This window comes from Leptosomus discolor, chromosome 2, assembly GCF_034619465.1.
Source record: "Leptosomus discolor isolate bLepDis1 chromosome 2, bLepDis1.hap2, whole genome shotgun sequence".
Classification (NCBI taxonomy): Eukaryota; Metazoa; Chordata; class Aves; order Leptosomiformes; family Leptosomidae; genus Leptosomus; species Leptosomus discolor.
The window spans coordinates 73,287,122-73,311,848 of NC_141392.1; the positions used below are offsets into that span (position 1 = coordinate 73,287,122).

A 24,727-nucleotide genomic window follows, 5' to 3' on the forward strand; every position below is an offset into this window, starting at 1 on the left:
TTCAGGTGGCATCATTGGACTTGGCATCAATTTTTGCCACAGTAGGCTTGGCAAAATTTCCTGGTGAATTTTTCCTGGGACAAGACCAGTCTGTCACTTCTGAATTCTCATTCCCTTGAAATCAGCAAGACTTTCTATCAGCAGTAAAATCCAGATTTCACTCAAATATGTAAGCAATTTTTCTAGCAATAAATTTGCTGTGTAGTTCTTGTTGGCTTTTTTCTCCAATGCTATTAGAATTTAATTAGCATAGCACAGATTATCTTTTAGTAAATATGCAGAATGTTTATAAAAGCTAAATTGTCTTCCTGGTATGTTTCACTGACTGGTAATAAGAATATTTTTTCTTTGTTCAGATGGTTTTTTGGCCCAATCAGACGAGCAGATGCCGAGAGACAACTGTTATGCCCTGGAAACCAGGCAGGAGCCTTCCTAATCCGAGAAAGCGAAAGTCTAAAAGGCGAATACTCACTTTCAGGTATATTCTAGTTTTTCATCTTAAGCAATGTTTTAAAAATTTCACAGGTGATCTGGACTTTTTCATTTTTGAGAATGATAAACTGTGGGCATGAAAACGAAATTCAGCTCATAGTAATATTTCTTTCCCAGAGGATCTCTAAAGAAAACTTGGCAAGAGTCATTTCGGTTTTTACTAACATTTATTTTATGGGCTTTGTTTATTAATATGCTCCAAACAGAAATTATGCTTAGAACAGAACAGAAATTATGCTCAGAAATTTCTTACGCTGAGTAGTTCCAGTGAGCCAGCTGCCTTAAAATAGAAGCTGTTTTCATGATTAAAATGCCATAAAATACATTACAGTTGTACACTACTGTTCTGATTAGTACACAAAATAAAAATTAAACCATGTTGGCAGGTATCTGAAATTTAATAAAATGAGATTTCTGCTAGAGCACACCCTTAGGTTTGTATTTGTTTGTTTTCAGGGGCAAAATGATAGGAAAATCTTCAAAGCTGTACTTTAGGATCAAGCATATTTTATTGAAAAGTTAGTTGTAAATATCAGCAAAAAGTTAGTTTTATGATGATGATGGGTTTTGAAATTTATTTGAAGTCCTTTGTTTGAATCCAAAAGACTGTCACGTAAGGACACTTACTTGATAATAATTTTATTTACTCACGTATGTACGTGTCATGTTTTTCATGTCATAGATATTTGCCATATTAGATAGTAAGTGTGATTGTTCATTGATTGTTTTCGATAAACATTTTCTATCAAGCTTGTCATATAAGTTTGAGTCAAGAGCATCACAACGTCCCTGAGACAACAGGGCTAGACACCCAAACTTCCTAATGTGCTCTACCTATATAGTTCCATATGCCAGTAAAGACTCTTGATGTTTGTTAATAAACCATAAGTTGTCATGTGCAGAATTATGTCAGAGAAGCACCTTGTGCATAACCAGATTCTTTCGCATTGACTCCTCTTCTGCCTGGCTGTTTATGTGTAAGTCACCTTCTGAGCATTACACAGAAACACATTAAGTGGCTTAATGAACTTTTGACACATTCTTGGTTTCTCTTTCCAAATCATGAGAACAGGTGTACACCTGCACTGTCTTGTGGTAATGGAAGGGTTGCTTTTTATTGCCAAGACAAAGAAATATGTGTTGCCTGTGGAGTGAAATACAGGGAAGTTTATGAAATAAATATGGTGTTTACAGTTCTGGGAGAGTTCAATCCTTAGTCTTCAGTTTGCCCTCAAGGAAGTTTTTTCTTGCCAAGAAACGCTGATAAGAAAACTAACACCAGCAAGGAATCAGACTGCTTCTGAACTGTGACAGAACTGACCCCTGTGCGTGCACCCTTTTATCTAAAGACTGTATTATAGATGCAGACCTTTCAAAATACCTTCTCTCTATGTGCCAACTTATCCCTGTCTTACATGGTTTCAGCTTCCTTCAAGTGTTCTTCATCAGTGAACTGATCTCATCCAAGGACGGCTAGAACGTTAACAGCGTGCTGTTATGCAGGGAAGGATAGATAGGCCTGTATTACCTGCTTAATGATTGTGCTTGAATATGTGACACTTCACTAAACATCAGTGAAAAGTCTTGTGCTTTTTCACCTGGGGGTGGAAATGCAATTTATTTTTATTACTGTAGTCTTCTAGGCAAGATTCAAATTCTTAATTCTTTACCCTGCATCCTGACTAATTCTCTAACAGGAAGGCAGCAGTATCTTATTTAAACTATGAAGTACTGCAGAGAAAAATCCAAGAGAATGAAAATAAATATTAGGCCAGCATTTGTGGTAGGATGAGATCATCCTTTGATGCTTCTTTTTGATATTTTCCTTACAAATCATTGATAGAAACTATATTCTATCTGATTTAGTATATTTGATTCATTTTTAAAAGCTTGTGGTAGACATTTTTTCAGGTTTCTGTATAAACTTATTTGGGAACAGGGGATTTGATGATGGCTGGTAACAGCAAGATATGAAACCATCAGTGTGGATTTCTTCCATGCCAGTTCGTTTGATGAAGGAAGGGAAGAGTGGTGCTGAAGAACATAATACACAAGGAAGCACTGCTCCAGCTGCAGGAGCCAGCACTCCTTCATGCACAAACACGGGTTGCCCTCCGACCATGTATGCATGTATATATGTGTCATCTCAGATTTATTAAACATTTGTGCTATTTTAGGCAAAAAATCAACTCTGAAGCAGTCTGTAGACAGTAAGTGTTAACGACATGATTTACCAGAGCTGCTAGATCTTTTAGCAGCTTCCCAGACTTGAATGTAATTTAACCTCGACATGCTACTTCATCCTGAAGAGCTAAATATTTGCTGCTTACTGAATAGGCTTGACTGAATGGTGTCTGTTTGTGTTGTGCAACATTTTTTTGCTTCCAACCTAATGGTATCCTTAGTGGTCTTGTATGTCCATAATCTCATTACTTCTGTCTACTTTTGGGAGAGCTAGTGCATTTGAAAGCAAATGATGAAGTGAATTGTACTGTGGGGAGTATTAGTTGGAAGGAAGGTTGTTTAGTCCACCAGGTGCTATGAAGAAGGCATTTTTCTGACTCTCTTCTTTGTTCAATCAGAAGGAGTTATGAGACGCTCAAAGCTGAGGCAGAAAAGCCATGTTTTCTTGAGGAACAGCGATACAGAACTGTTTCTTTTAAAAGGTCTTGGATGGCTTGTGTCTCCATGGTAGCTGATACACTGGCAGGGGAGAAGTCACAGCCCGATATTTTAGAATATATCCCTAATTTCTGTTTCCATTTTTTTCAGTGCAGAAAAAATAGACGCCCAAACTCCCATCCTCTGTAGGACTGGTTGGATTTGCTGTACTTTCTATTGCTGTTTTATTTTCATTCCAGAGTAGAAAATAATGTCTAGAAGAATGATAACCTGGGTTTCAGAATCAACGTCTTTAAGAAAATATTGTAATTCTCTGTCCAGCCTAACATTTAAGTGTAATAAAGCTAACAAAGAAAAGAAGTAGAAAAGGGAGAGAGATTTTTACCCAAGCACTCATAAACTCTCATGGCTTTCATGCTTGATTTCATACTCATATGGGCAATGTATAAGAGACTTAATGTTGACGAGGGAAACAAATGGATCTCCTTAGGAAAAAAAAAAAGAAAAAGAAATAGACCCTACATCTCATTAAAATGTCACTTCTTACTTCTAACTTGCCTTAATGGGAAAACTCACAATTTGTAAGATTTAGGTGATAAATAACTATTTAAATTAAAAACAAAAAGTCATGTTCAGAAAGGTTTTTCTCGTCTGTGAATGGTTAAATGGAAAGCTCATCAAACCAGCTAGGCCACTGAGATGTGTTGCTATCATTTTAAAGTGTTTGACATTTTAAAAATAGGTTTTCCCATTTTAAAAATGCACATGTTGTCAACAGATTTTTATGTTGATGACTCCAGCATCTGGTGTGAAATGTATTAAATTTTAAACATGCTGGTGCCATCTTAGGCATTACCTCTTTTTAATTAAAAGCAATAATTTAGCTGTGCTCAGCTTAATTGAGTGTCATTGCCAATGATAGCAGGAGGCTCTCTACTTCCTCCCTCACTGAATAAAGGTATCTGAAAGACTGATTGCATTAAATGACAATGTAAATGGTTTGTGTTTTCTTCCATTTTTTTTTTCCATGCTCCTAGAAAAAGATTGTTTGGTTTCCTCTAGGCCAGATTGGCTTTCAGCATAGGGAATAATAGGTAATTGTTTAGGGCAGCAGACTGGTAGGAGTGGCAAAATCACGACCACAGCAGGAGAATGATTTTGGATCAGCCCCTGCACCCATTCTGTGCTGGTGAAGGTGATCTCATAAGCCACTCTCCTCCCACATCCACCCTGGTCATGGAGACCGAGCACAGCTCCTGCCAACAGAGCTGCACTGGCAGTGCTGGAGGAGGACTGCTGACAGGAGACGTGCTGGGACACTGGCAGTAATGGCGCCTTAGTGTCTCCATGATTCATCTGGTGAAGATGTTGACTCTGCTGATACCACCATAAATTTTGCTGCCCTCGGGCAGGAGTAATAAATTATTTTATTCGCTTCCTTGGGGTGGCAAAATTTACTTCTGTGTGGCCCAGCCTTATGAAGATGGGAAGCAGGGAGAGAAGAATGCTTCTGTTAAACTGAAACAATGAAGAAAACTAATGGGGAGCTGTGATTCTTTTCGGAAGGGCAAGTTGAGGGGAAAACCACTGCAGTCTTCAAACCCAGCTGCTGTCAGGCTGTGTGAAGCTGAAGTTGTGATCCTGTCCTGTTTAGCAGTCTGGCATGGACATAGGGAAACACTTGAGAGGTTTGTGGCTAGCTCTTTCCTGAGACACGCGGTCTCTGTTGTGTTGGGCAGAGGAGCTGCATCATGCTGCAGTGCTGCGAGTGTGCAGTGTAGGACCTGTACAGCCAGACACAGCCCTGGGATACAAGTAAACAGCCCCCTGTCAGATTCTGCACTAACCTCAGCTGCTTATCACAAGAAGAGATGGTACTGGTGCAGAAATTTTCTCCAGTTTCTCCACACACATCAGTGCCTGACCTGGATACTGCCAATCATAAGACTTCATACAAGGCTCATATAAGAAATTAAAGCACATCCTTCAAACAAGCTCTTGCATTAACAGTAGCTGCTTCACAAGTAATAATTATAATACTGCTAATAAATAAAGCACGTAGTCAAACTACTATCACTTGTGATATACAACTGAGCCTGGATTAACATAGTCAATCTGCTGGCCTTTTATCCAATGCATCATAAATAGCAATTCATTTGGCCAGATGCACTTTCCTGTGAACTTTGGAAAAGTCATTACATTTTCAGTCTGTTACTGAATTACTCTTTCCTTCATTTTGCTTCAGCCCCTTTCAAAAGATGCACCACAAAAATATACATGCATTTTATAAATAAAACACACCACCTATGGGTGTTAAACTAAAAAGAAATGGCATGTGTGATGTAATTATCTTTATACACTGGAGTTGTATTTACAAATATTCTCATTTCTGGTCCTCATGCAAAATTGTAAGTTCTCAGGCCTCTAAAAATACTGTGGCAAAATCCCCATAAATTTTCAACAGCTCCTGTATGCCCTCTGGTGGCCTTGGATGACAATCGCACGGCACAGGTAGAAAAATATTTGCTCATACATGGTAGTACTTAAGGAAGTAGAGATTTTCATTCTTAACTTAATCACTTATATAGTGAGAGAAATTATATTTTATATCAGCTTTGTTAATTGCATGCAACCAATAATTTTCTATATTTTATCTACATCCAGTATGCAGCTGTGAATTCTCCTGTTACTGTAACCAAAGCCAAAAATTCATGCAGTTACAGTATCAAGGATCTATCAGCTATAGCATCTTCCGAGGAAAGCAATAACAATTTTTTTGATAATTAGATTCTCGAACGTACCTAGAATGCTTCTAGGACTGAAACGTATTTCCATTAAATTGTTTAACTAAGAGTACCCGCTAGTCAACATGACCAAATTGAATATGTTTGCTGGAATTTTGTCTACTAAAAAGTATATTGGAGGTAAACAGCAGAAGGGCTTTCCCTTATGCCTCCCTTTTGCTTTTCAGACTTTAGTCTTGCTTGAGGGGCCTGAGAAGGGGACAATGGTAATCTCACACATCAATGGGTGTGGAAAGAGACACCTGCCTATTGAAAAGGTGTAATGTTGGGTGATGAGGACCAGGATGGCAACTGAAGCATCCTCCTCCCCTTGAGAACTCTTTCTCTACTCATCATGGAAAAGCACTGTGCTGTTTCATTAAATGCAGGGTGGGATACTCCTCTGATTTTTATACCCTTTTTTTACCTATTGCTATGTGTCTTTTTCCAAAATGTGGTGCTTCACATTTAGTCCTGCTCCAGTGTTTCTCCTTCTGGCCATTCTCTAGACTCACTGGATGATTCCTATTCTCATTTTGGCTCGATTCTCAGTCTTACTGGCCCTCACCCTAATTGGACAGCCTGGGTCCTTTCACCTTGCTCCCACACCAGCTCTGACAAGTGTCAAAAAAACCTCTCCACACTTTCAAATGCTTGTTTCTCACTTAATCACATTACAGCTTGGTTCCATTCCTTGAGCTCTGTGCATTTTTCCACCTGAAATTCCTAGGATCAGAAAACCTCCTTCCACTGATGCATGTATCTTCTTTTTGAGATGCAGAAAATTTATCCTATTTCTTAAACACCTTTCCTCTTAAGTTATGCTTTAGATGGTCAGGATTCCTCATTACCAGCTAGGTTCATTATGGAACACAATATTAGAGGTAACAGCCATAGCACTGGTAGGAACTAAATCAGTTACCACTCAGTATGTAACATAAACACCCCGTTGCCCATTGGAAATGGACAGTGGCGTCTCAGTCATGGAGTGTCAAGCTAAATGACACTCCATGTAAGCGACTAAATCCCTTTCCAGGTCTTCAGAACTGCCCTGTCTGCTGATGCTCAGCCCACCGTTGCTACTACTGATATACCTCTATCAAGGAGGTCTCTAAGCTAGTGATCTCTGAACTTTTTTGATTGTGCACCTCTACCGGTAAATAGATTTTTGAGTATTCACCCCTGATATATGTTTGTTTATTTATTCATTTATTATATACCTGTACCACTGTACTGGTATTTTATACATTATAGAACATACTCAAAAATAAAATAAATTAAAAAGGATGAGATAAAGGTGAAATAAACAGTATTTTTAAAATATTTATTTTATTTTATTTATTAATAGTACCAAAAATACTTTTTTCCCACATCCCAATCTTGCACAGTCCCTGGGACACACCCTGCTTTGTAGACCAGTGCTCTAAGCCCTATATGATGGAGACGTCAGAAATGGCAATTACAAGCCTACTATCCCTTAAATAATGCACTCTGCGAGTGGCAGTGCATTTTTTGTCTATCTCTGGTTGTGCTGATGGTCCAGGCCTAGCCCTAGCGTGCAGTGGCCCAGCCTTCTTTCTGACACCTCTAAAGAGTGCTCTGATGGTCACAGGGGAGGACACTGGGTGTCATGACATGCAGGTAAATAACCTACAGGAGGTGAGAAGACAAAAGTCTTGGTGAGCAAACAACATTAGTACAAGATCAGAATAAAACATATTTCAGTGGAAAGGGAGTCATTAGCTACTTGAAAAAAAAACATTATTGGCCTGATTTTTACATACTCCAAACATGCACAAAGCTCAGTAAAACCCATGGAAGGCATGAATGCTTTTCAGAGAATCATGGCCATGTGAAGGATATATCCGTTTGCTCTAAAATGCCTGCCAGCCCAGCAGCTGCTATTTGGAATGTTAACACTGATAAATGAAATATAGAAAATTGATTACATGGTTACTGTGAATTAGTTGCTCCTGGCTGATTTTGGTGTCCTAAAAGATGGAAAATATGAGCTGCATCACAGAAGATGTATTTATGTATTTTTGTGTCATTTCTTATGGTGTAAGCAAGAATCTCCGAACCTGAATGGTTGAAGACTGATAGATTAGATATATTAAGATGTCTAAAGAGTGGGCTTTGGTTTGAAAGAGGTTTTCTTATAGTTGTCATCTTTGAAACTAAAATAATTTATTTTAAGGCCCCAATAAATACGTTTAGGAAACTTATGGTTTGTCCATAAGCTATATTGTACTATTGCTATAATTCCTGGAAACTTAATATATTTAAATCTTCTTAGTTTTTGATGGTGTATCTGTGAAGCACTACAGGATCAGAAAGCTGGATGAAGGAGGCTTTTTCCTAAGCAGAAGGAAAACTTTCAAAACTCTGAATGAAATTGTTGACTATTACAGTAAGAACAGTGATGGCCTCTGTGTGGTGCTCGGAAAGCCATGCCTAAAGGTAGGAGCGGATGCTACACTGTGCAATGTATTTTCTGTAAGCTGACTCATCAGGTGTCAGTCAGAAGGTGTTAACCACATATCTGCTTCTACCATTTCAAAATGTTGATGATCTGCTTATTTTCTAGGAAGTTCTGTGTAGCGCTACAGTTTCATTCTTGAAGTTGGCTTGTTAATAGTTAAATACCGTGCCACTTTGAACAAATCATTGTGTGGCTGTAGGAGAAAATATGACAAATCATTATTCATTAATACCTTTTTATAAATGTATATGGAGATGAAATCTCCAACTTCATAACTCTAGCTGTCCGTAAGCAATTACTGAGACAAACCCACAAGGTTCAGGCAAGCAATATGTCACTGTTCAAAAAGCTTGCTAGAAGGATGATTTCTAATTTTAACTTTTAATGGAAGGATATTTTCTTTAAAGTAGTTCTTATTTCTAACAAAAAGTACCCAGGATGTGAGCTGTATTTTATATTCTTAGCTCACTTTATCATGTGTGTGTACTCTAAGGAGACATTGTTTATATCAGTTACAACTGTACATGATATAGAATAATAGAATCATAAAATGCATTGGGCTGGAAGGGACCCTCAAAGGTCATCTAGTCCAACCCCCCTGCAGTGGGCAGGGACATCTCTGACTCTGGACAAACTGTTCCAGTGCTTTACCACCTTTATGGTAAAGAACTTCTTCCTAATATCCAGTCTAAATCTACCTGTTTCTAGTTTAATACCCCTCATCCTACAGTTAACAATGACTTGTATATGCTGTTGAACAAATATTAGAAGTCTCAATTACTGTATTATTTATTTTCTTTTACCAGATACAAATTCCTACTACTTTTGATTTATCATATAAAACTGTCGATCAGTGGGAAATAGACCGACAATCTCTGAAATTGTTGAAAAAATTAGGATCTGGCCAGTTTGGTGAGGTATGGCAAGGACTGTGGAATAATACCACCCCTGTGGCAATCAAGACATTAAAACCAGGTATGTGGATTACTCTTAAATGCTAATAATGTGAAATGTTAGCAAGGGTGCTCCTTTCTTTTTTGAATGCTACTGAAAAGAGAGCCTATCCATATAAGCAACCATTCTTAAAATCCGTGTACTTAAACATGAAGGTTAGTAAAGCTCAAGGCCCAGATGTTCTTTGGTATTTTGCATTACAGTCTTAGACAGTTTTCTGTTTCCATATGAATTGAACTCATTCTTATTCAACATCTATATTACATAAAAAGGCAACCCCAGCAAGGCCATCTCTTTTGTACAGTATTACTTGTATGGAATTGAATGACTACACTTCATCTGAAGGTGAAGTAATTGATTTACTACTGGTTTGTCATCTGTAGAATTTCTCCTAGGGATTAGATGCTATATTGTAATGATTCCTTTGGTAATATAGCATATGTACTGTGTTAAGTTTGTATTTCAGAAGTGCTTTAATCTTAATATTGATTGAATAAATTTTCTCAAAGTTTTTGAGACACAACATTAATAACCAATATTTGCATATAGTATAGGCTCGTTACTAATACAGCTTTCAACATTTTTCCTAATTATTTTTCATTAATTTCCAAGTAATATGTGCATTTTAAATTGACAACATAAAATATCTGCCAGCAGATGGCAAGAACCACATAGATAAGAAAGGTAACCTGGATGATATACATGTTTTTTTAAAAAGAGATAACAATATAATGAGTTGTGGTTAATTGAAAAAGCTTGTGTTGGGTGTTAATGGTCATGTTTCAGGAAGCAGAACAGATTCAGGTCTTTGATTCAGAATAACAACAATATGCTTGAGCCCTGCTTGCATGGCCTCCTGAACAGGGAGGAATTCAAGCATGTGTTTTAGGGCTATCTTGTATCAGGGTATTGTTTGTGTTTTGGGAGTTGCAAATTCAAAGCAAATAAGCACTTTTATTTTTTTCCTCAACTGAAATCAGAAAAACTGCTCAGACTAAAGGCTTTCTATAATTCATGTGAAAGACAGCCTACTATTTTCAGTCAACTGATGCATCTCCCTAGTGACCCAGTAAACACAGAAATCATCTTGAAATCTCTTTGTCCGTTTCCCTCTCCTAAGACAATATCCACTAAGCCTATACCTTTTGTTACAGCGATCTGTATGCCTATTTTTACTGACTTCTGAAACCACAAGTCAGAAACCAGTCTTTTTGTCCTTGTGTCTGACTGGAATCTTTCATTCTGCAGTGCAAGCCCATTACCTCTTGTCTTATACACTATGACTAAAGAGTATCTATTATTTTCTTCCTCTTTACAACAGTGTTGTCCATCCTAGAAAACTATTAATTTCCTCTTTGGTCTTCTTTTCTTTAGGTTAAACAGCTCAACCAGATTCTTCATGTAGCTTAGGTGTTTTTTAGATGTCCCATTGCTTTCAGACCTTTACGGGACTGTTTTGAGGTGGTAGCCATATTTTTTCCAGGTATGATGTTAAAAGGAAGAACAAGTCTAGATACGTAAAGAGGGGGATTTGCTTCACATTTCTGACATTCTAGACCTCTGTTTAAACAGTGATGTTTGCTGTTCTTCTCCATAAGACAAGAACCTAATTTGTCCATCTGAGTTTACTTTCTTTTAATGTTTTAATGTAATGTCTGGACAAGTCTATTTTATGGCAGAAGACTGAAGGGCTCTTACTAAAGTGTGAAATCTCTTAAATTGTATTAAAAGAAGGAAATAAATGAAGCTGGAATGAAGAACAAGACTAAGCTGTCTTAATTTTTTGTGATACTAAGTTTTCTTTTAGAAATTGTCTTTTTCTTTCCTCTTTAAGAAAGTACGTGACAATTAGCACTCTAGGAAAGACTTATTTCTCATCAAACAGAATAATTAGATTTTGAACAAATTACAATGCATACATTTCTACTTATTTTCTTTAGCAGGAAGCTAAATAGCATGGAGCTGACATTTATCTGGTATTGCATATGCAAAAATGGGAAGTTATCTTAGTCATATTTCGTCTTTTCCTCTTAATAACTAATTTCAAAACTCTAATTCAGCTTTTCCATCTGTATAATGGGGACAGCACATATTATCAGTTCTTCTTGAAACAAACTACTATTTTAATAATGGATTGAATCAGAATGACAAGACTACCCAGAAATATGTGAAACACTGGTGGCAAGTTCCAGCTGCAATTGCCTTTTTTTTTTTTTTTTCTTTTTTTCTTTATTTATTTTTGATGCTGATCAGCTGAATGACTGTTACTAATACCTGAAGAAAAGGAAGTTAGTTAATTTTATATCTGATATGGCTATTAATGTGTTTAAGGTCCAACTGATTTGTGGAGATCTGTTCTTTGACTGTTCAATTAAGTATCCTTTCAATGTCTTGCTGATAAAGCACACAGAGAATACAATACTTCTAGAATGTCGTGAGCAGGAAAAGAAGAGGTTTTTTGGTTTCTATGGTAATAGGGTATCCTAAGAATGCACTTACAGAAGACTATAAAATGATAAAAAATGATCACATAAACTTTTTCAATAGGTTTGTTAGCTAAAACTTATATTTCACACTGGGATAAACATAATAGTCACTTCAAGCTCATTATTACGTACAGACTAGCACAGCATGATGGAAGAAACCCCTTCAACTGTGATACTTTTTGTAGTATCATAGTTCAACTGGGAAAAAGGGCTTGATTAATCAATACTTTTTCCATCTCTGTTTTTTTTACTCTAGTCTGACTCCTGTTAAGGTCAACAGTAGTAGTCTCATTGATTTCACAGTGGGTTATATTGAGTTAGGGCAGACACAAGCCCCACCTGGATGTGATGCTTTGATAGCAGAGAGTTTGTGATCTAATACTGTGATAAGGAAGTCATGCATTGCACTTAGTGACGCTCAAAATGAAGACTTTGATTCTCAAGGCCATCTTGATGAATTATATAGGTAATACTGAATCTCTTATCACTGTGCTTCGTGAACTATCTTGTTCTACAAAAGCAGTTCAAACAGTCTCAAATGGAAGCATTTAACCTTGTAGTATACTTCTCTAGGGAATTGTCCTCTTCTACACAATGTTTTTCACCGTTTGGAGGGCCTTGCTGTAATCAGTTAGCACATTGGTTTTCCATAGCTTGTTCTCGTCATCACTCATGAAGAATGACATTTCAGTAATTAAAGGAAAGCCCCAATACCCTCACCCTAATCTACGTAATAGATGCTTAGCTTGGTACTAATAAAATTACAGCAAAGGCTAGGTCTGGTAATTTCACTCATCATAATATGAAGATGATAAGTGAATGGAAAACATAGTAGATCATGAGTAACCAAGAAATGCATCATGTTACATACTGATAATTGAAGCTTCCAATATTCACATAGACAATATTTGAGTGTAACACACTGTAAAACGATCCTCTCCTGTTGCTTGGTTCAAAGGTCTAAATCAGTTGTCTTTACACTGGGGGAGGAGGGAACGTATTTTAAATCGAAGTCTTTTTGCTAAGCTGCTTTACAGTGTAGACCCACTGGAAAAGAAAGTCAGAACAACAGAGGAGTGTGATAAACTGGATGTGATGTGGCAAATATAGGGGATTGAGACAGAGAGGGTTCTGTTAAAATAGCTTTACTAACAGAGAAATTGTGATGTGGAACCATTCTCTCATTACCAAGCAGGAGCAGGTTAATCAAGTAGGGTAATCACATAGCAAACAATATAGAAGAGCATAATGCAATCAGTATGTCATAGATTTATAGGCCTGAAGGCCTGAAGGGACTTCTGCTAGTTAGAGTTTTTCTGTTGAGCATTATTTTGCAGTGTACATCTGTCCTAGATCATGTGTAGTCTGAATACTTTGCTGTTATATGCCATTACGTTTCATGTCTCTCCTGAGATACAGTATTTATATTTAATCAAAACACAGCTTGTTCTTGGCTAGATAGTAACTAGAAGTCTTCTTGCCCTGAGAGGGAGGCACATAGAGAAGTTCCTTCTGCTATCTTTGACAGTTTGTATCAATGGTATGCCACTCTACCTATATGAATGTTGGCCTAATTTCTTGTCTGGATTTACCTGGGGTATTGTCTTTAACTCTTGTTATGTCTTCTTGTAATAAAATAATGGCCTCCTCATGTGCATGATTTTTTCTTTCTGTCCTCGAGGTGTATACAGACCAAGTTAATCCAATTTTTATTTGTCTTCAGAAAGGCTCAATAACGTTTCTTCTTATATGGTACTCTCCTCATTTTTCAAATAGTTTTTCTGGACTTACTTACACTAATTTCTAGCAATTGTTGCTAAAAGTCTTAAAATGACGCTGTTTAGGTAGATGACCTTCCAACCTGTAGGAAAAAATTAAACTCCCAGAATTCTGATGAGATGGCAGTGATGGATTTTTCCTAGAGCCAGTTCTTACTTGATGCAAAAGTGTGATTCCTGACTTGTGAGTAATTAGGATATTCAGAAATCTGTTTCCATTCCAGCTTGGAGCAAGAGCAAATTTTTCAGATATTGCATACAAAGTGAAAGTTTCACAAGTATTTCTTTCAGAAACGTTGATGAGTGGCATACTAGCTACATTTTCCCTGGTTTTAGGCATCTATCATCTAGATATATCAGTCTTTTTTAATAATTAGTGGGAAGAAATAAGCACTTACATGTCAGATAAGTCATACTATAGCTTAGAAGTGTACATTACAATGAGAGAATGACGTGCTATTAAAGCATGTTTCTTTCCATTGATTGTAAAGTCTGAACAACTAACTCAGATCTAGGTGCCTGAATAATTGCCTGCAGTTGGAGGAGGTGGATTCAGCCACCAGCAGTGTTCTGTAATTCCACAGAATTTACAACATTAACTAACAATTTACAAACAGTAACAGTCAAGCTGGTGGAGCCTATGAGATCTTAAACTGGTCAGCCTGGGAGCTGTCTGACCAAGAGCTACAGAAGGATTGGTGTTCCTAAGGAGGCCACAGGAAATGTCTGTCTTCTGATGAACCTGGTGGGGTGTCATCCCCTGCCTTTCTGATTATGAAGTATCTTGTTTAACCAGCTTCAGGGTTTGGCATTTGCAGTCCACTCGCTAATGAAAACAGGGCTCCACACACAGCCCTTATGGACTGTAAGGGAGATTTTGCACGAAAAAGAACTCAGCTGAAGATGTTTTCAGATTTAATAAGCCATCCATTTTCAATGAATTCCTGTTTCTTCTAGCCGTCTGTTGTCCATCTCTAAACAGAATGTTCAATACTTCACTATCAAAAACATCAGAACATGAAATCTATTGATTCAGAACTGTTCTTTTTTCTGCTGACTCTTTGGACTTTTTTCAGAGCCAGTGGAGGATTATGGAGATCTTAAAAATGTCAGAATGATTAGTCTGTGATATTTATATTTATTAAAGATTTCTATTAACCTTGCAGGCAGAGTCACAAGACTCATAATTAAACTAGTCTTTTGGTGTGGTGGATTGACCCTGGCTGGACACCAGGTGCCCACCAAAGCCGCTCTATCACTCCTCTTCAACTGGACAGGGGAGAAAAAATACAATGGGAGGTTCATGGGTTGAGATAAGGACAGGGAGCGATCACTCATCTGTTACCGTTTTAGGCAAAACAGACTCGACTTGGGGAAATTAGTTTAATTTATTACCAATCAAACCAGAGTACAATAATGAGAAATAGAAACTAAATCTTAAAAACACCTTCCCCCACCCCTCCCTTCTTCCCAGGTTCAACTTCACTCCCAAATTCTCTGTCTCCTCCCCCACAGCAGCACAGGGGGACAGGGAGTGGGAGTTGCAGTCAGTTCATCACACGTTGTCTCTGCTGCTCCTTCCTCCTCACACTCTTCCCCTACTCCAGCGTGGGGTCCCTCCCATGCCAGACAGTCCTCCACAAACTTCTCCAACAGGAGTCCTTTACATGGTCTACAGTTCTTCACGAACTGCTCCAGCGTGGATCCCTTCCACAGGGTGCAGTCCTTCAGGAATAGATTGCTCCCATGGGGTCACAAGTCCTGCCAGCAAACCTGCTCCAGCATGGGCTCCTCTCTCCACAGGTCCACAGGTCCTGGCAGGAGCCCCCTCCAATGTGGGCTTCCCACAGGGTCACAGCCTCCTTTGAGCATCCACCTGCTCCAGTGTGGGGTCCTCCAAGGGCTGCAAGTGGATATCTGCTCCACTGTTAACCTCCATGGGCTGCAGGGGGACAGCCTGCCTCACCATGGTCTTCACCACGGGCTGCAGGGGAACCTCTGCTTTGGTGCCTGGAGCACCTCCTCCCCCTCCTTCTTCACTGACCTTGGTGTCTGCAGAGTTGTTTCTCTCACATATCCTCACTCCTCTCTCCCAGCTGCAATTGCTGTTACATAGTTTTCCTTTTTTCCCTTCTTAAATATGTTATCACAGAGGTGCTACCACCATCGCTGAAGGGCTCAGCCTTGGCCAGCAGTGGGTTCGTCTTGGAGCCAGCTGGCATTGGCTCTATCGGACAAAGGGGAAGCTTCCAGCAGCTTCTCACAAAAGCTGCCCCTGTAGCCCTCCCGCTTCCAAAACATTGCCATGCAACCCAATACATTCCACCCCTTGCTTCTGTGAGTCACATATTTAAGAATTATCATTAAAATCCATATTCCTCACACAAACATCAACAAAAATAATTCCCCACACCAATATCAAAATAACATCATCACACCATCAAACAAAAGTGGAAAATTTACACACAATCCACCCCTCTTTCCTTCACAATTACAACAACTGAAATTCCCCACCATCATTCTGCTCTTTGCTCTCTAACTTTTGTTCAGTCCATGTTTTGTCCGTTACCTCTCCTTATCCTTATTACAATCTGTTGATCACTGTGACTATAAACAAAAAGCAGTAGTAATGTGATGCCTTCATTCAGATAATTCTCTTATTTTTTCACTGATGTTTGACTGTGCTTTGGAAACATCTGTGACATTTTACCAGCCAAAAACATCATGACAGATGTGTGAACGAAAAAAAACCAAAACACAAGAACATCTTTGCCTTAAGGAACATCTCTGACTTTTGAATTGTTGACCCGCAGTCATCAGAGAGGTGTAGGCATCAGCAGATAGGAAGATGGTCTGGAAGCCAGCAATTGCTATTTCTGTTCTTGGCTCAACCCAGCACTGTCTTGCTGTAGGTCCTTGAACAAGTAATTTCACATTTCTGTTTTTATTTCCTCACTGAGACAGCGTTTTTTCTATTTAAGTGGAAATCATTGTGGCAGGGATGTGCACTTTGTCCTATGCTGAGTGTATTGGATTCTCTAGAACCTATTGTCGGGCTAACTTGCTTCTCCAACTGTCAGCATGTAAAGCAGACATCTATCACCACCAATTAATTGTATCTGAGAAAGTTTCTTATGCCTGTTCAAGTTGACACATGCATTTGTCATTATCATATTGTAAAGCATCTCCCAAGCTTTTCTCTGCATGGAAGCTGCGCAAGCATGAGATTTTTTTCGGGAGGCTTTCTCAAAATAGTCTCTGGGTTGGTACTGTCAGCGGAGGTTTTAATAATATTTTCAGTTCTTCAATATGTCATCTCTTCAGTGCACATGCAGTGTAAAAAGCTTTGCACTCAGAAAAGCCTCCCAATTTCCCTGAAAAAGAAATTCTTTTATTCCATTTAGTTCAGTACATAACCTTACACTAACTTGTAAGTTCACTTCTGTATGGTGAGAAAGCTGCTTGAGGATTGTCAGTTACCTATCTCATTCTCCTGTTAATGTGAATAGTTTATGCTTAGCCTATTGTGTTACCAAAAACTTGGTCTTTTTAATGTTATTTCTTTATTACGCATAAACTTATTCAGAAGGTCACAGTATATGTTCAATGTACTCTGTACATAAGTTCATTTTGTATAAACTTATTTGGAAGACAAGGTCGCTCTGAAGTACAAGTTTACTTTGAATTCATTTGGGAAGGTTTATTGAAAGTTGCAAATGAAGAGTCTCTGGAGGGTCTTATCAAATATTTAAGGGCCGCTTGCATTTAGGCCAGTGGAAACTGGAAAATAACTGACCTTTCTCTCTAACTCATTTCCAAACTATCAGTGTCTATCTTACAATGTGAAGCTTCCTCAATTCTAGAACAAAATACTTTCAGAAAGAAAGTAGTCAGAACTGATATACCTGCTTTAAGTAGGCTTAAATTAGAGATGATTTCTGGCAAAGCAGCACATCATAGAACACATCAAATAAACATTTTCCAACATTTTGTTCTTAAGAAGGACTTTGACATTTACAAAACTATTCTTCATTCAAAAAACAAACTATCAAACCCGTATTTTCTTCAGGTACTGATTAATCTACTCCTAAACTGGTGTCTTACACAAGGGATACTTGTAGTTTCAATAAAGGCTTCTGTTAACTAGTTGGGTTTTGATCAAGTGGTTTCTACTTACAGTAATCTGCTCTTCATACTGTTTACCACTTAGAGCTGAAAACATATACTTCATTAAAAATACAGGTAATTTAACTACAAACTGAAACCACACAGTTATTTGAAACTCCATGTGGCACATATGTTATATATTTAATTTATATAAACTTCCTCACAGAAATGTGTTCTAACTTCTATGTCACTATTGTGACAGACTTTATCTAGCTAATTTGTAACAAGCATGTTTGCTTGTTTTTAGAGGCAGTTTTTATTCTGCTTATCTAGTTGCTAAAACCTAATCTAAAAACACTGATAAAGACAGTTTTTAATTTTTTCAGTTAGCATTCAATCCACTTACTAACTACAGTATAAGAGCTACAAGGCTCGGGGGATTCTGGGCACTATCTGCTACTTGTGCTATTTAAAGATATAAAGTAAGTAAAACTGAAGATTACGTATGCCCTTTAAAATATGCAGGGACTACTTATTGATCTTTGTCATTGGTTTGTTATCACTGTTATTATAAATAATTACTTTTACAGCGTAAAGAAGGATTTGCTGCTCCTGAGCTAACAGAATAGTTCCCTCCTGATCAATTTATTGGAAGTTATCATATGTGAAAACCATGTTGCTTGGTTTCAGTATGTTGGAAGAAGTTTGTAGCATGATTAAACTGAGAGATTCCTTGTAGGCAAGCCTTGATGATGGGAACAAATCAGACTGTCATTTTCTATGGTGTGAAGAAAGCCTGTACAATGATCCATTGAGGGCAGGTGATTTGGTAGACCCCAATTTAGCAAACACTTTATCCTTTTTAGGATCAACTTGTCAAATTTTGGCACTGATGCTAAATAACTAGTCATGCTTATGCAATTACCTTTGGAGGCAGAATACTTCACACTACACAGCTTCTCTGTAGACTTTAGGATGATTTTCTTGACAAACGCATAGTATCTTGAAAAGAGTAAGCAAATGGACCACGATATTAAATCAGTATCAATGTGAGTCCAAACCCTGTAAAGACAACACTAGGCTTTTCTTTTTTGGCATCTAGGATTGGTGGAAAGTTCAAATAAAGCTGTAAAGATTGTGTTGCTCTAAGAAGGAAAAGCACATAGCATTAGCATTACCAATATTTGGTTTTTTCCACTTCACTGTCATAATCTCTGCTTTATCCAGACCAGGTATGAGTCATTTACTTTTCATGCAGGTCCCCACTTTCCTCTGACAGTGACTAAAGGAAATGGGTATAGCCTGTACCTGTTGAGGAGATATATTATTGGCTGCTATCCATTTTTTGATGGCATGGAAATCTATTAACTTTCACCATCCCTCCTAATGGCATCCTATAAAGTATTGTCAAATTGGACCCCATGGGATTGCCAAGGAAAGTCTGAAGACATGGGGGAGAGGAGCAACTATCCCTTGCAATAATCTTTGCTCTGCAAGTTGCAATGTCAAGTGGTCCTTTTTTCATAAAGTCTATGTCAGAAGCATTTCTGAGTCATTCCTCTTTCATTGATGCAAGGATATGAAACCACACATCATTGCTTTGTTTGGAAAATAGGTTGGAGCACTTTTCAGGAGGTAGCATTCAAGGCTGGTGTTGGATGAAGGTGGCCCAGGCTGATCTGCTAGTTCCTTCTGTAAAACAGATTTTCTGGCGGAGTTTTATTGCTGATCCATTTAGCATCCTCCCAGCATTACATTTCATTTAAACATCCATGTTTGAAACTGAGCCAAACTCCCAAATGAACCTTGTCAGTTACCTAATGTTAAAAAGCGCATAAAATAAAAACTCTAACTCTTGCAGCCCTGGCTTCTCAAATGACTCTTACTGCTTTCACTAAGAAAAGAGTATGTTTTTAAACATGGCATAGAGCAGACTAGACTTCAGTAGATTTTTTTTCCCCCTTCATGGTAACCTTTTCTTAATGAAATGATTTGGATTCGGGAGGAAGGAAGCATTTGAGTAGTTGGATAATTTTGCGTTTGTTTGTACAAGTATTGTGAAGTAGATGTTATTTACCATCTTCCTCAGACATCTGAGAATATCTGATCACTACTGGCTTATTCATAGAGAAAGTTGTGCTTCTTTATTTGCATGTTTTTCTAATTAATCCCCTATTCAGAACATATGAAATATAATCCTAAATTTGCCACCGACTTTAGCTCCCTGTGCCATTTCTGTATTGTTTCTTTGACATAGTTTATGCATTGGGTCACTGTGTATATGAGTAGAGATAGAGATATTATGACCTTATGTAACACTTACAAAGTTGGGATCATAAGCTGTTTAGTTCTGCATTTAAGGGAGTAAAATTACTGTTATATCTGTGCATACATTGGTATTTCTAATAAGGTTGCTATTATGTGAACATTATAAATAGATATTTGCATTTATATATACAAAATGCACACTTCTAATCCTTATATGCTAAAATTATTTCAATGCTTTCAGGCTTTGATTGCTGAAACTGAAAAAAATAGTGCAACATATTCTTAATGCAGCACTATTTTTCTGTCAGACTATTTTATGTTCATTACCTAGTCACTCTTACCTCAGTTTCTGGTCATTTTGTTAATCAGTTGTAACATAATTGTTTGCTTAAATTATATCAGTTAACATTCTAGCCTCACTTTTTTCTGTTTGAGGGAGGCATAGGGGTGTTTAATTTTAGCCTTTATATTTCTGGTGGTTGGAACACGTACGTTTTCTGTCCCTACGCAACTGGCATGTTTCACTCATTAACTGTGTATTTCAGCTGCACTGCCTGTTTTCTGTGGGAACTGTGAGGATCTGAGATGCTAATGTACTTTGAAAGACAGAAAACAATCTCAGTTATTCCCTTAAGACTGCCAGGCTGGTAGGAAGTCCTTTAATAACCTCAGCTTATGTTTTGATATGTGCTGTTGTTTCAGGTTCAATGGATCCAAAGGACTTTCTGAGGGAAGCACAAATAATGAAGAACTTGAGACATCCAAAGCTTATACAGCTTTATGCTGTGTGTACTCTGGAGGACCCGATTTATATTGTTACTGAGCTGATGAGATACGGAAGTCTTCTAGAATACCTTCAAAGTAAGCAAATGACTATAAACTCATTTCAAGGGGTGCCACAGCTGTCAGTTTAGTAAATACACTAACATCAAAGATAGAAGTACAACACTCGGGTTTAATATAAAAGCTACATTATTTGTTGCATGTGGGGATGAGAAAAGAGGAAAGAAAGGTTTATGAATTTTTGACAGGCCAATGTATTTGAGAAGTAGGAGAGAATCACATTCACAGTTTGATTCTTGCCTTATAATGACCCACATTTTTCCACTCAGTTCTATGAGTAGATGGGAACATACACTGACAGAATAAAAATACAAGCATCCAGAAGGATGGGTCATCATATTTGATGTGGAATAGAGGCACTTCCACAAAATGTACTTAACAGCTTTGAAATCTATTACTAGGCAGAGATAGCCTTTCACTGTGAATTTGTCCCTTGCCTATCACATCAGGGCTTTTATCTCAGCAGCACTTCAAAGTGCTCTTTTGAAGGCAAATAGTAATTAAAAATAAAGTTGTACAGCCTGGAACAGACTAGCATAATTATTGCACTTTATATTCACCCCTGCTATTGAGAAATGCTTGATTCTAGTGTTGTTACCCATTTTCAGTTTAGCAGATATCTCTGAGATGTTAAATGTCTCTAAAGCTGTAATGATGAAGACAAGATGTTCGCTGCGATTGTCTTGCTAAATTTCTTCTCTGTTTCCAGCCCATAAGGCAAAGCCCTGTGAAATACTACAGACACTGTTTACCATGACACATGCCTTCCCCCATCTTCTCTGTGGAACCATTTTTAAGTGAGGCGCAATCCAGGGACAATTACAGCTACAGTAATCTCTGGTAGAGAGACAGCCCCACCAGGAACCGTGCAGAGAGGGGCTGCAATGCGTTTGGGCCAGATCATCTACAGTTTTGTAGGCATTTAGCGTCCAGAGGTACCAAGGCACAAATTACCTTTAAATTCTCATCTTTGCTGCCTTTGTGTGCAGATTGCCGCTTATCTGATTGAAAGAGCCTGGCACATCAGGAAATGATTGCTGTGCGTGAAAACATTTATTGCACCGGAGAAATAGCTCTGAGAAAGCCAGGATGAGTCACAGCTATTGCAGAGGTTGAAAATTGGTCTGTTTGTGTATGGAGTACAACATGTCCAGGACACATCAGTGCTGCAGCCTGTGTGTGGATCAGTTGCCAGCACATGCACAGCAGTTGCCCTTGCTGTGGGCAGAGCATGTGTGCTGCCTGATCTTTGCCCAAGTGCTCGTTCCTGTAGCGCTGTATCAGAGACACTGTGGAAAGTCAGTTGTTTTCCAGGCAGCTGTCAAGGTAACCGTGGAAATGGAGAGTTGAAACCCAGCCTAGTGGTATGTCTCCTTGTCTGATGGCCTCTGCAGGGGATACTAAGGGCACAGAACTAAGAAGTGGAGGCAGAGATCCCTGTTCTTTGATACGTATTGGTCAGAGAAAAGTCGTCATTGTCAGTGGGAGTAGTAAGGAAAGAGTTTCAAAGAGCTCTGTGACTGGAAGTGAGCTGTATCAGCTGGCAGTCAGTGCACAACTCCTGATAAGCTTTCTTGAGACTCAGCCACTGCAGGAACCAGGAAAACATCTCTAGAAGGCTGCTGTCTCTGTGTTCACTATGAGTAAATATGTCAAACTGGAACAGAGGGAAAGTCCAGAGATCATTCTTTTGCTAAGTTTCCCCTCCTAGAAACACATGGTAAGTTTTTCCAGCTTTAAAAATCACTAATATTTCATGCATAGTGACTATCGCATTCCACCATAACGACAGCTAGTTAACGATGGACATGTGAATTCCCTGTGCGCCCTGTGAATGTACTTTGGGATACTTCCTGACGAACACTGCTATGCAGAGTTATTGAGCTGCCGCCAGTATGAGAAAAATGCAACTGAAAACTTCTCTTTTTTATTGAATGTGAATGACATTGTCATAAATGTATGAGTATTTTTATCAAATCTGATAGACCTGGGGCTTGTTCTGGAAGGGACGCAGTCTTGAAGTTCAGTGAATTATTACGGAGGCATTGCTCTCAACTGGAGAAAGTGCTGCTTATTTATTTATTTTTTTATTATCAGCAGTCTTTCAATGAGAATATTTTCCTGTCTTTCCTATATGAGCTATTTTGATTGATGGCTTAGAATGGGGGACAGACCCTAAGCCTCCTTTAATATTTTCTCTAATAAATTTTTCATATAAGGGCGATAGTTTTGTCAAAAAATATTAGTAAAAATGGACATGGAGGCCCTACGTTTTCTTTATAGGATAAAGCATAAGCCATGGAAAGGTTTTATAAATTCACCAGTAGTTCCTGATTTTGAGTGTGGAAGTAATACTAACTTTGTTCTTTTGTTGTAGTTTTTTAAAACAAACTAAAGCAGATGTATACCCATATGAATATAGCTGTAAACTCTTCTGAGCTGCTCTGAACCAGCCAGATGGGAGCTGGGTCTGGTCTGGAAACCTCCATAGTTGTAGTAATGCAGTGTTGTGCTTGAATTTGCGTGTTTTGGCTGGCCCAGCTTGGGATTTTGGAGGTATAGTCAGAAATCTTTATGAGACAACCATACATGATTTGCACCTTAGATCCCAGAGAGACCTGTGCTTTCATCCTCTATCTTTGTGCACAGTCTGCAGCTCCTGATCTGCTGAGGCTCCTCCTTACATCTTTCCCTTCTTTAGCTCCAGAACAGCAGCAGCGCAGAACCAGCTCGAAGAGAGAAGCCCTCCAAGAAGTACTGCAGCAGCCAGGGCAATGGTGGCCTTTTCCCCTTGCTCAGCCCACATGCTAAAGATAATAAGTCAGCCTGGTCTGGGACCCCAAACAAGCCCCAATAGGAGAAACAGTCTTTCAGCTGCAACTCCACCATTAGAGGTGGATCTTGTCCTTGTCCTTTAACCCAGTGCACCTGCATGTCCTGCGGGGAATAAGACAGGGAGGGTTTAGCAGCTCTAACGCCTGTTCTGCACTGAAGCAGCTCATTAAACACGAGGCTTGTGAGTCATCCTTTTTTTCCTATGACATTGCTGTGTCCTGCTTCTTGGAGCAAGCTTGTGTCAGGCCAGCCTGGAGCATCGTCAGGGCAAAGACAAATCTGTGCTCAAGTCTGTCTGCATCCTTGTCTGCTTTCACCGGGAGGTAGTTCACAGCCTGTGCAGACGAAGGCGCAGTGTGAAAGGGAACATGGGCAGAGGGATTTTAAACTGAGACACATAAGCTAGTTTCTAAAACCCAGGTACTCATGCAAAGTATTGTACATAGTTAGTTATTTTCTGGTTAAATACAACATAAGCATTATTTGTGGATTTATGTCTTTGTCCAGCAAGATGAATAATAAATGTTGTTGTCTGCCAGTTACCAGAACTGCAGAACTTCAGAGTGTTATATTATTCTGTGGCCTGATGATGGATTTTCTTGATGGTTAAGTCATAGATTTTCACACGGCCTGATTTTTCTCCCTCTCGCTTTTAAAGGTCAAGGCAGCTATTAAACATATGTGTGAGTGAAGAAAAGATTTTCTAAATCAACAATAGAAGTAAATAATCAGTGCTGGATTATCATGACAAAGAGTTTAGCCTCAAGAAGGAAGTAGGACAATACACATACAGGGCAAATTTAATCATTTAAAATTCGTTTATTTTACCTATTCATCTCAGAACATCCAGATGAGCAGGAAATTCAAGGCCTGGAGATTGCAGAATAGATTAGTAAACAATGGAATTTCACACTCTTCATAAGGGGTGACTGCAAGGTTAGGGCAGATAAAATGCCAGAACTGGAGGAGGCTATGCAAAACAACGCTAAGACACACTTTCATTACAAATCAATTCAAAATAAGCAACAGAAAACTGCCAACTACAAATGTGTTATTTCTTTAACGTAGAGGCAGTAA

General features: G+C 38.5%; 1 protein-coding gene across 1 annotated transcript in view; it reads left to right on the forward strand.

The window, feature by feature from the left end:
- The window catches only part of FRK (fyn related Src family tyrosine kinase), a 53,153-nt gene that overhangs the window by 22,736 nt on the left and 5,690 nt on the right, over positions 1-24,727 (forward strand). The window contains exons 2-5 of the mRNA XM_009961334.1: positions 357-478; positions 8,194-8,357; positions 9,186-9,354; positions 20,675-20,833. Coding sequence (XP_009959636.1) covers positions 357-478; positions 8,194-8,357; positions 9,186-9,354; positions 20,675-20,833 — 614 coding nt within the window. The remainder of the gene's footprint in view (positions 1-356; positions 479-8,193; positions 8,358-9,185; positions 9,355-20,674; positions 20,834-24,727) is intronic.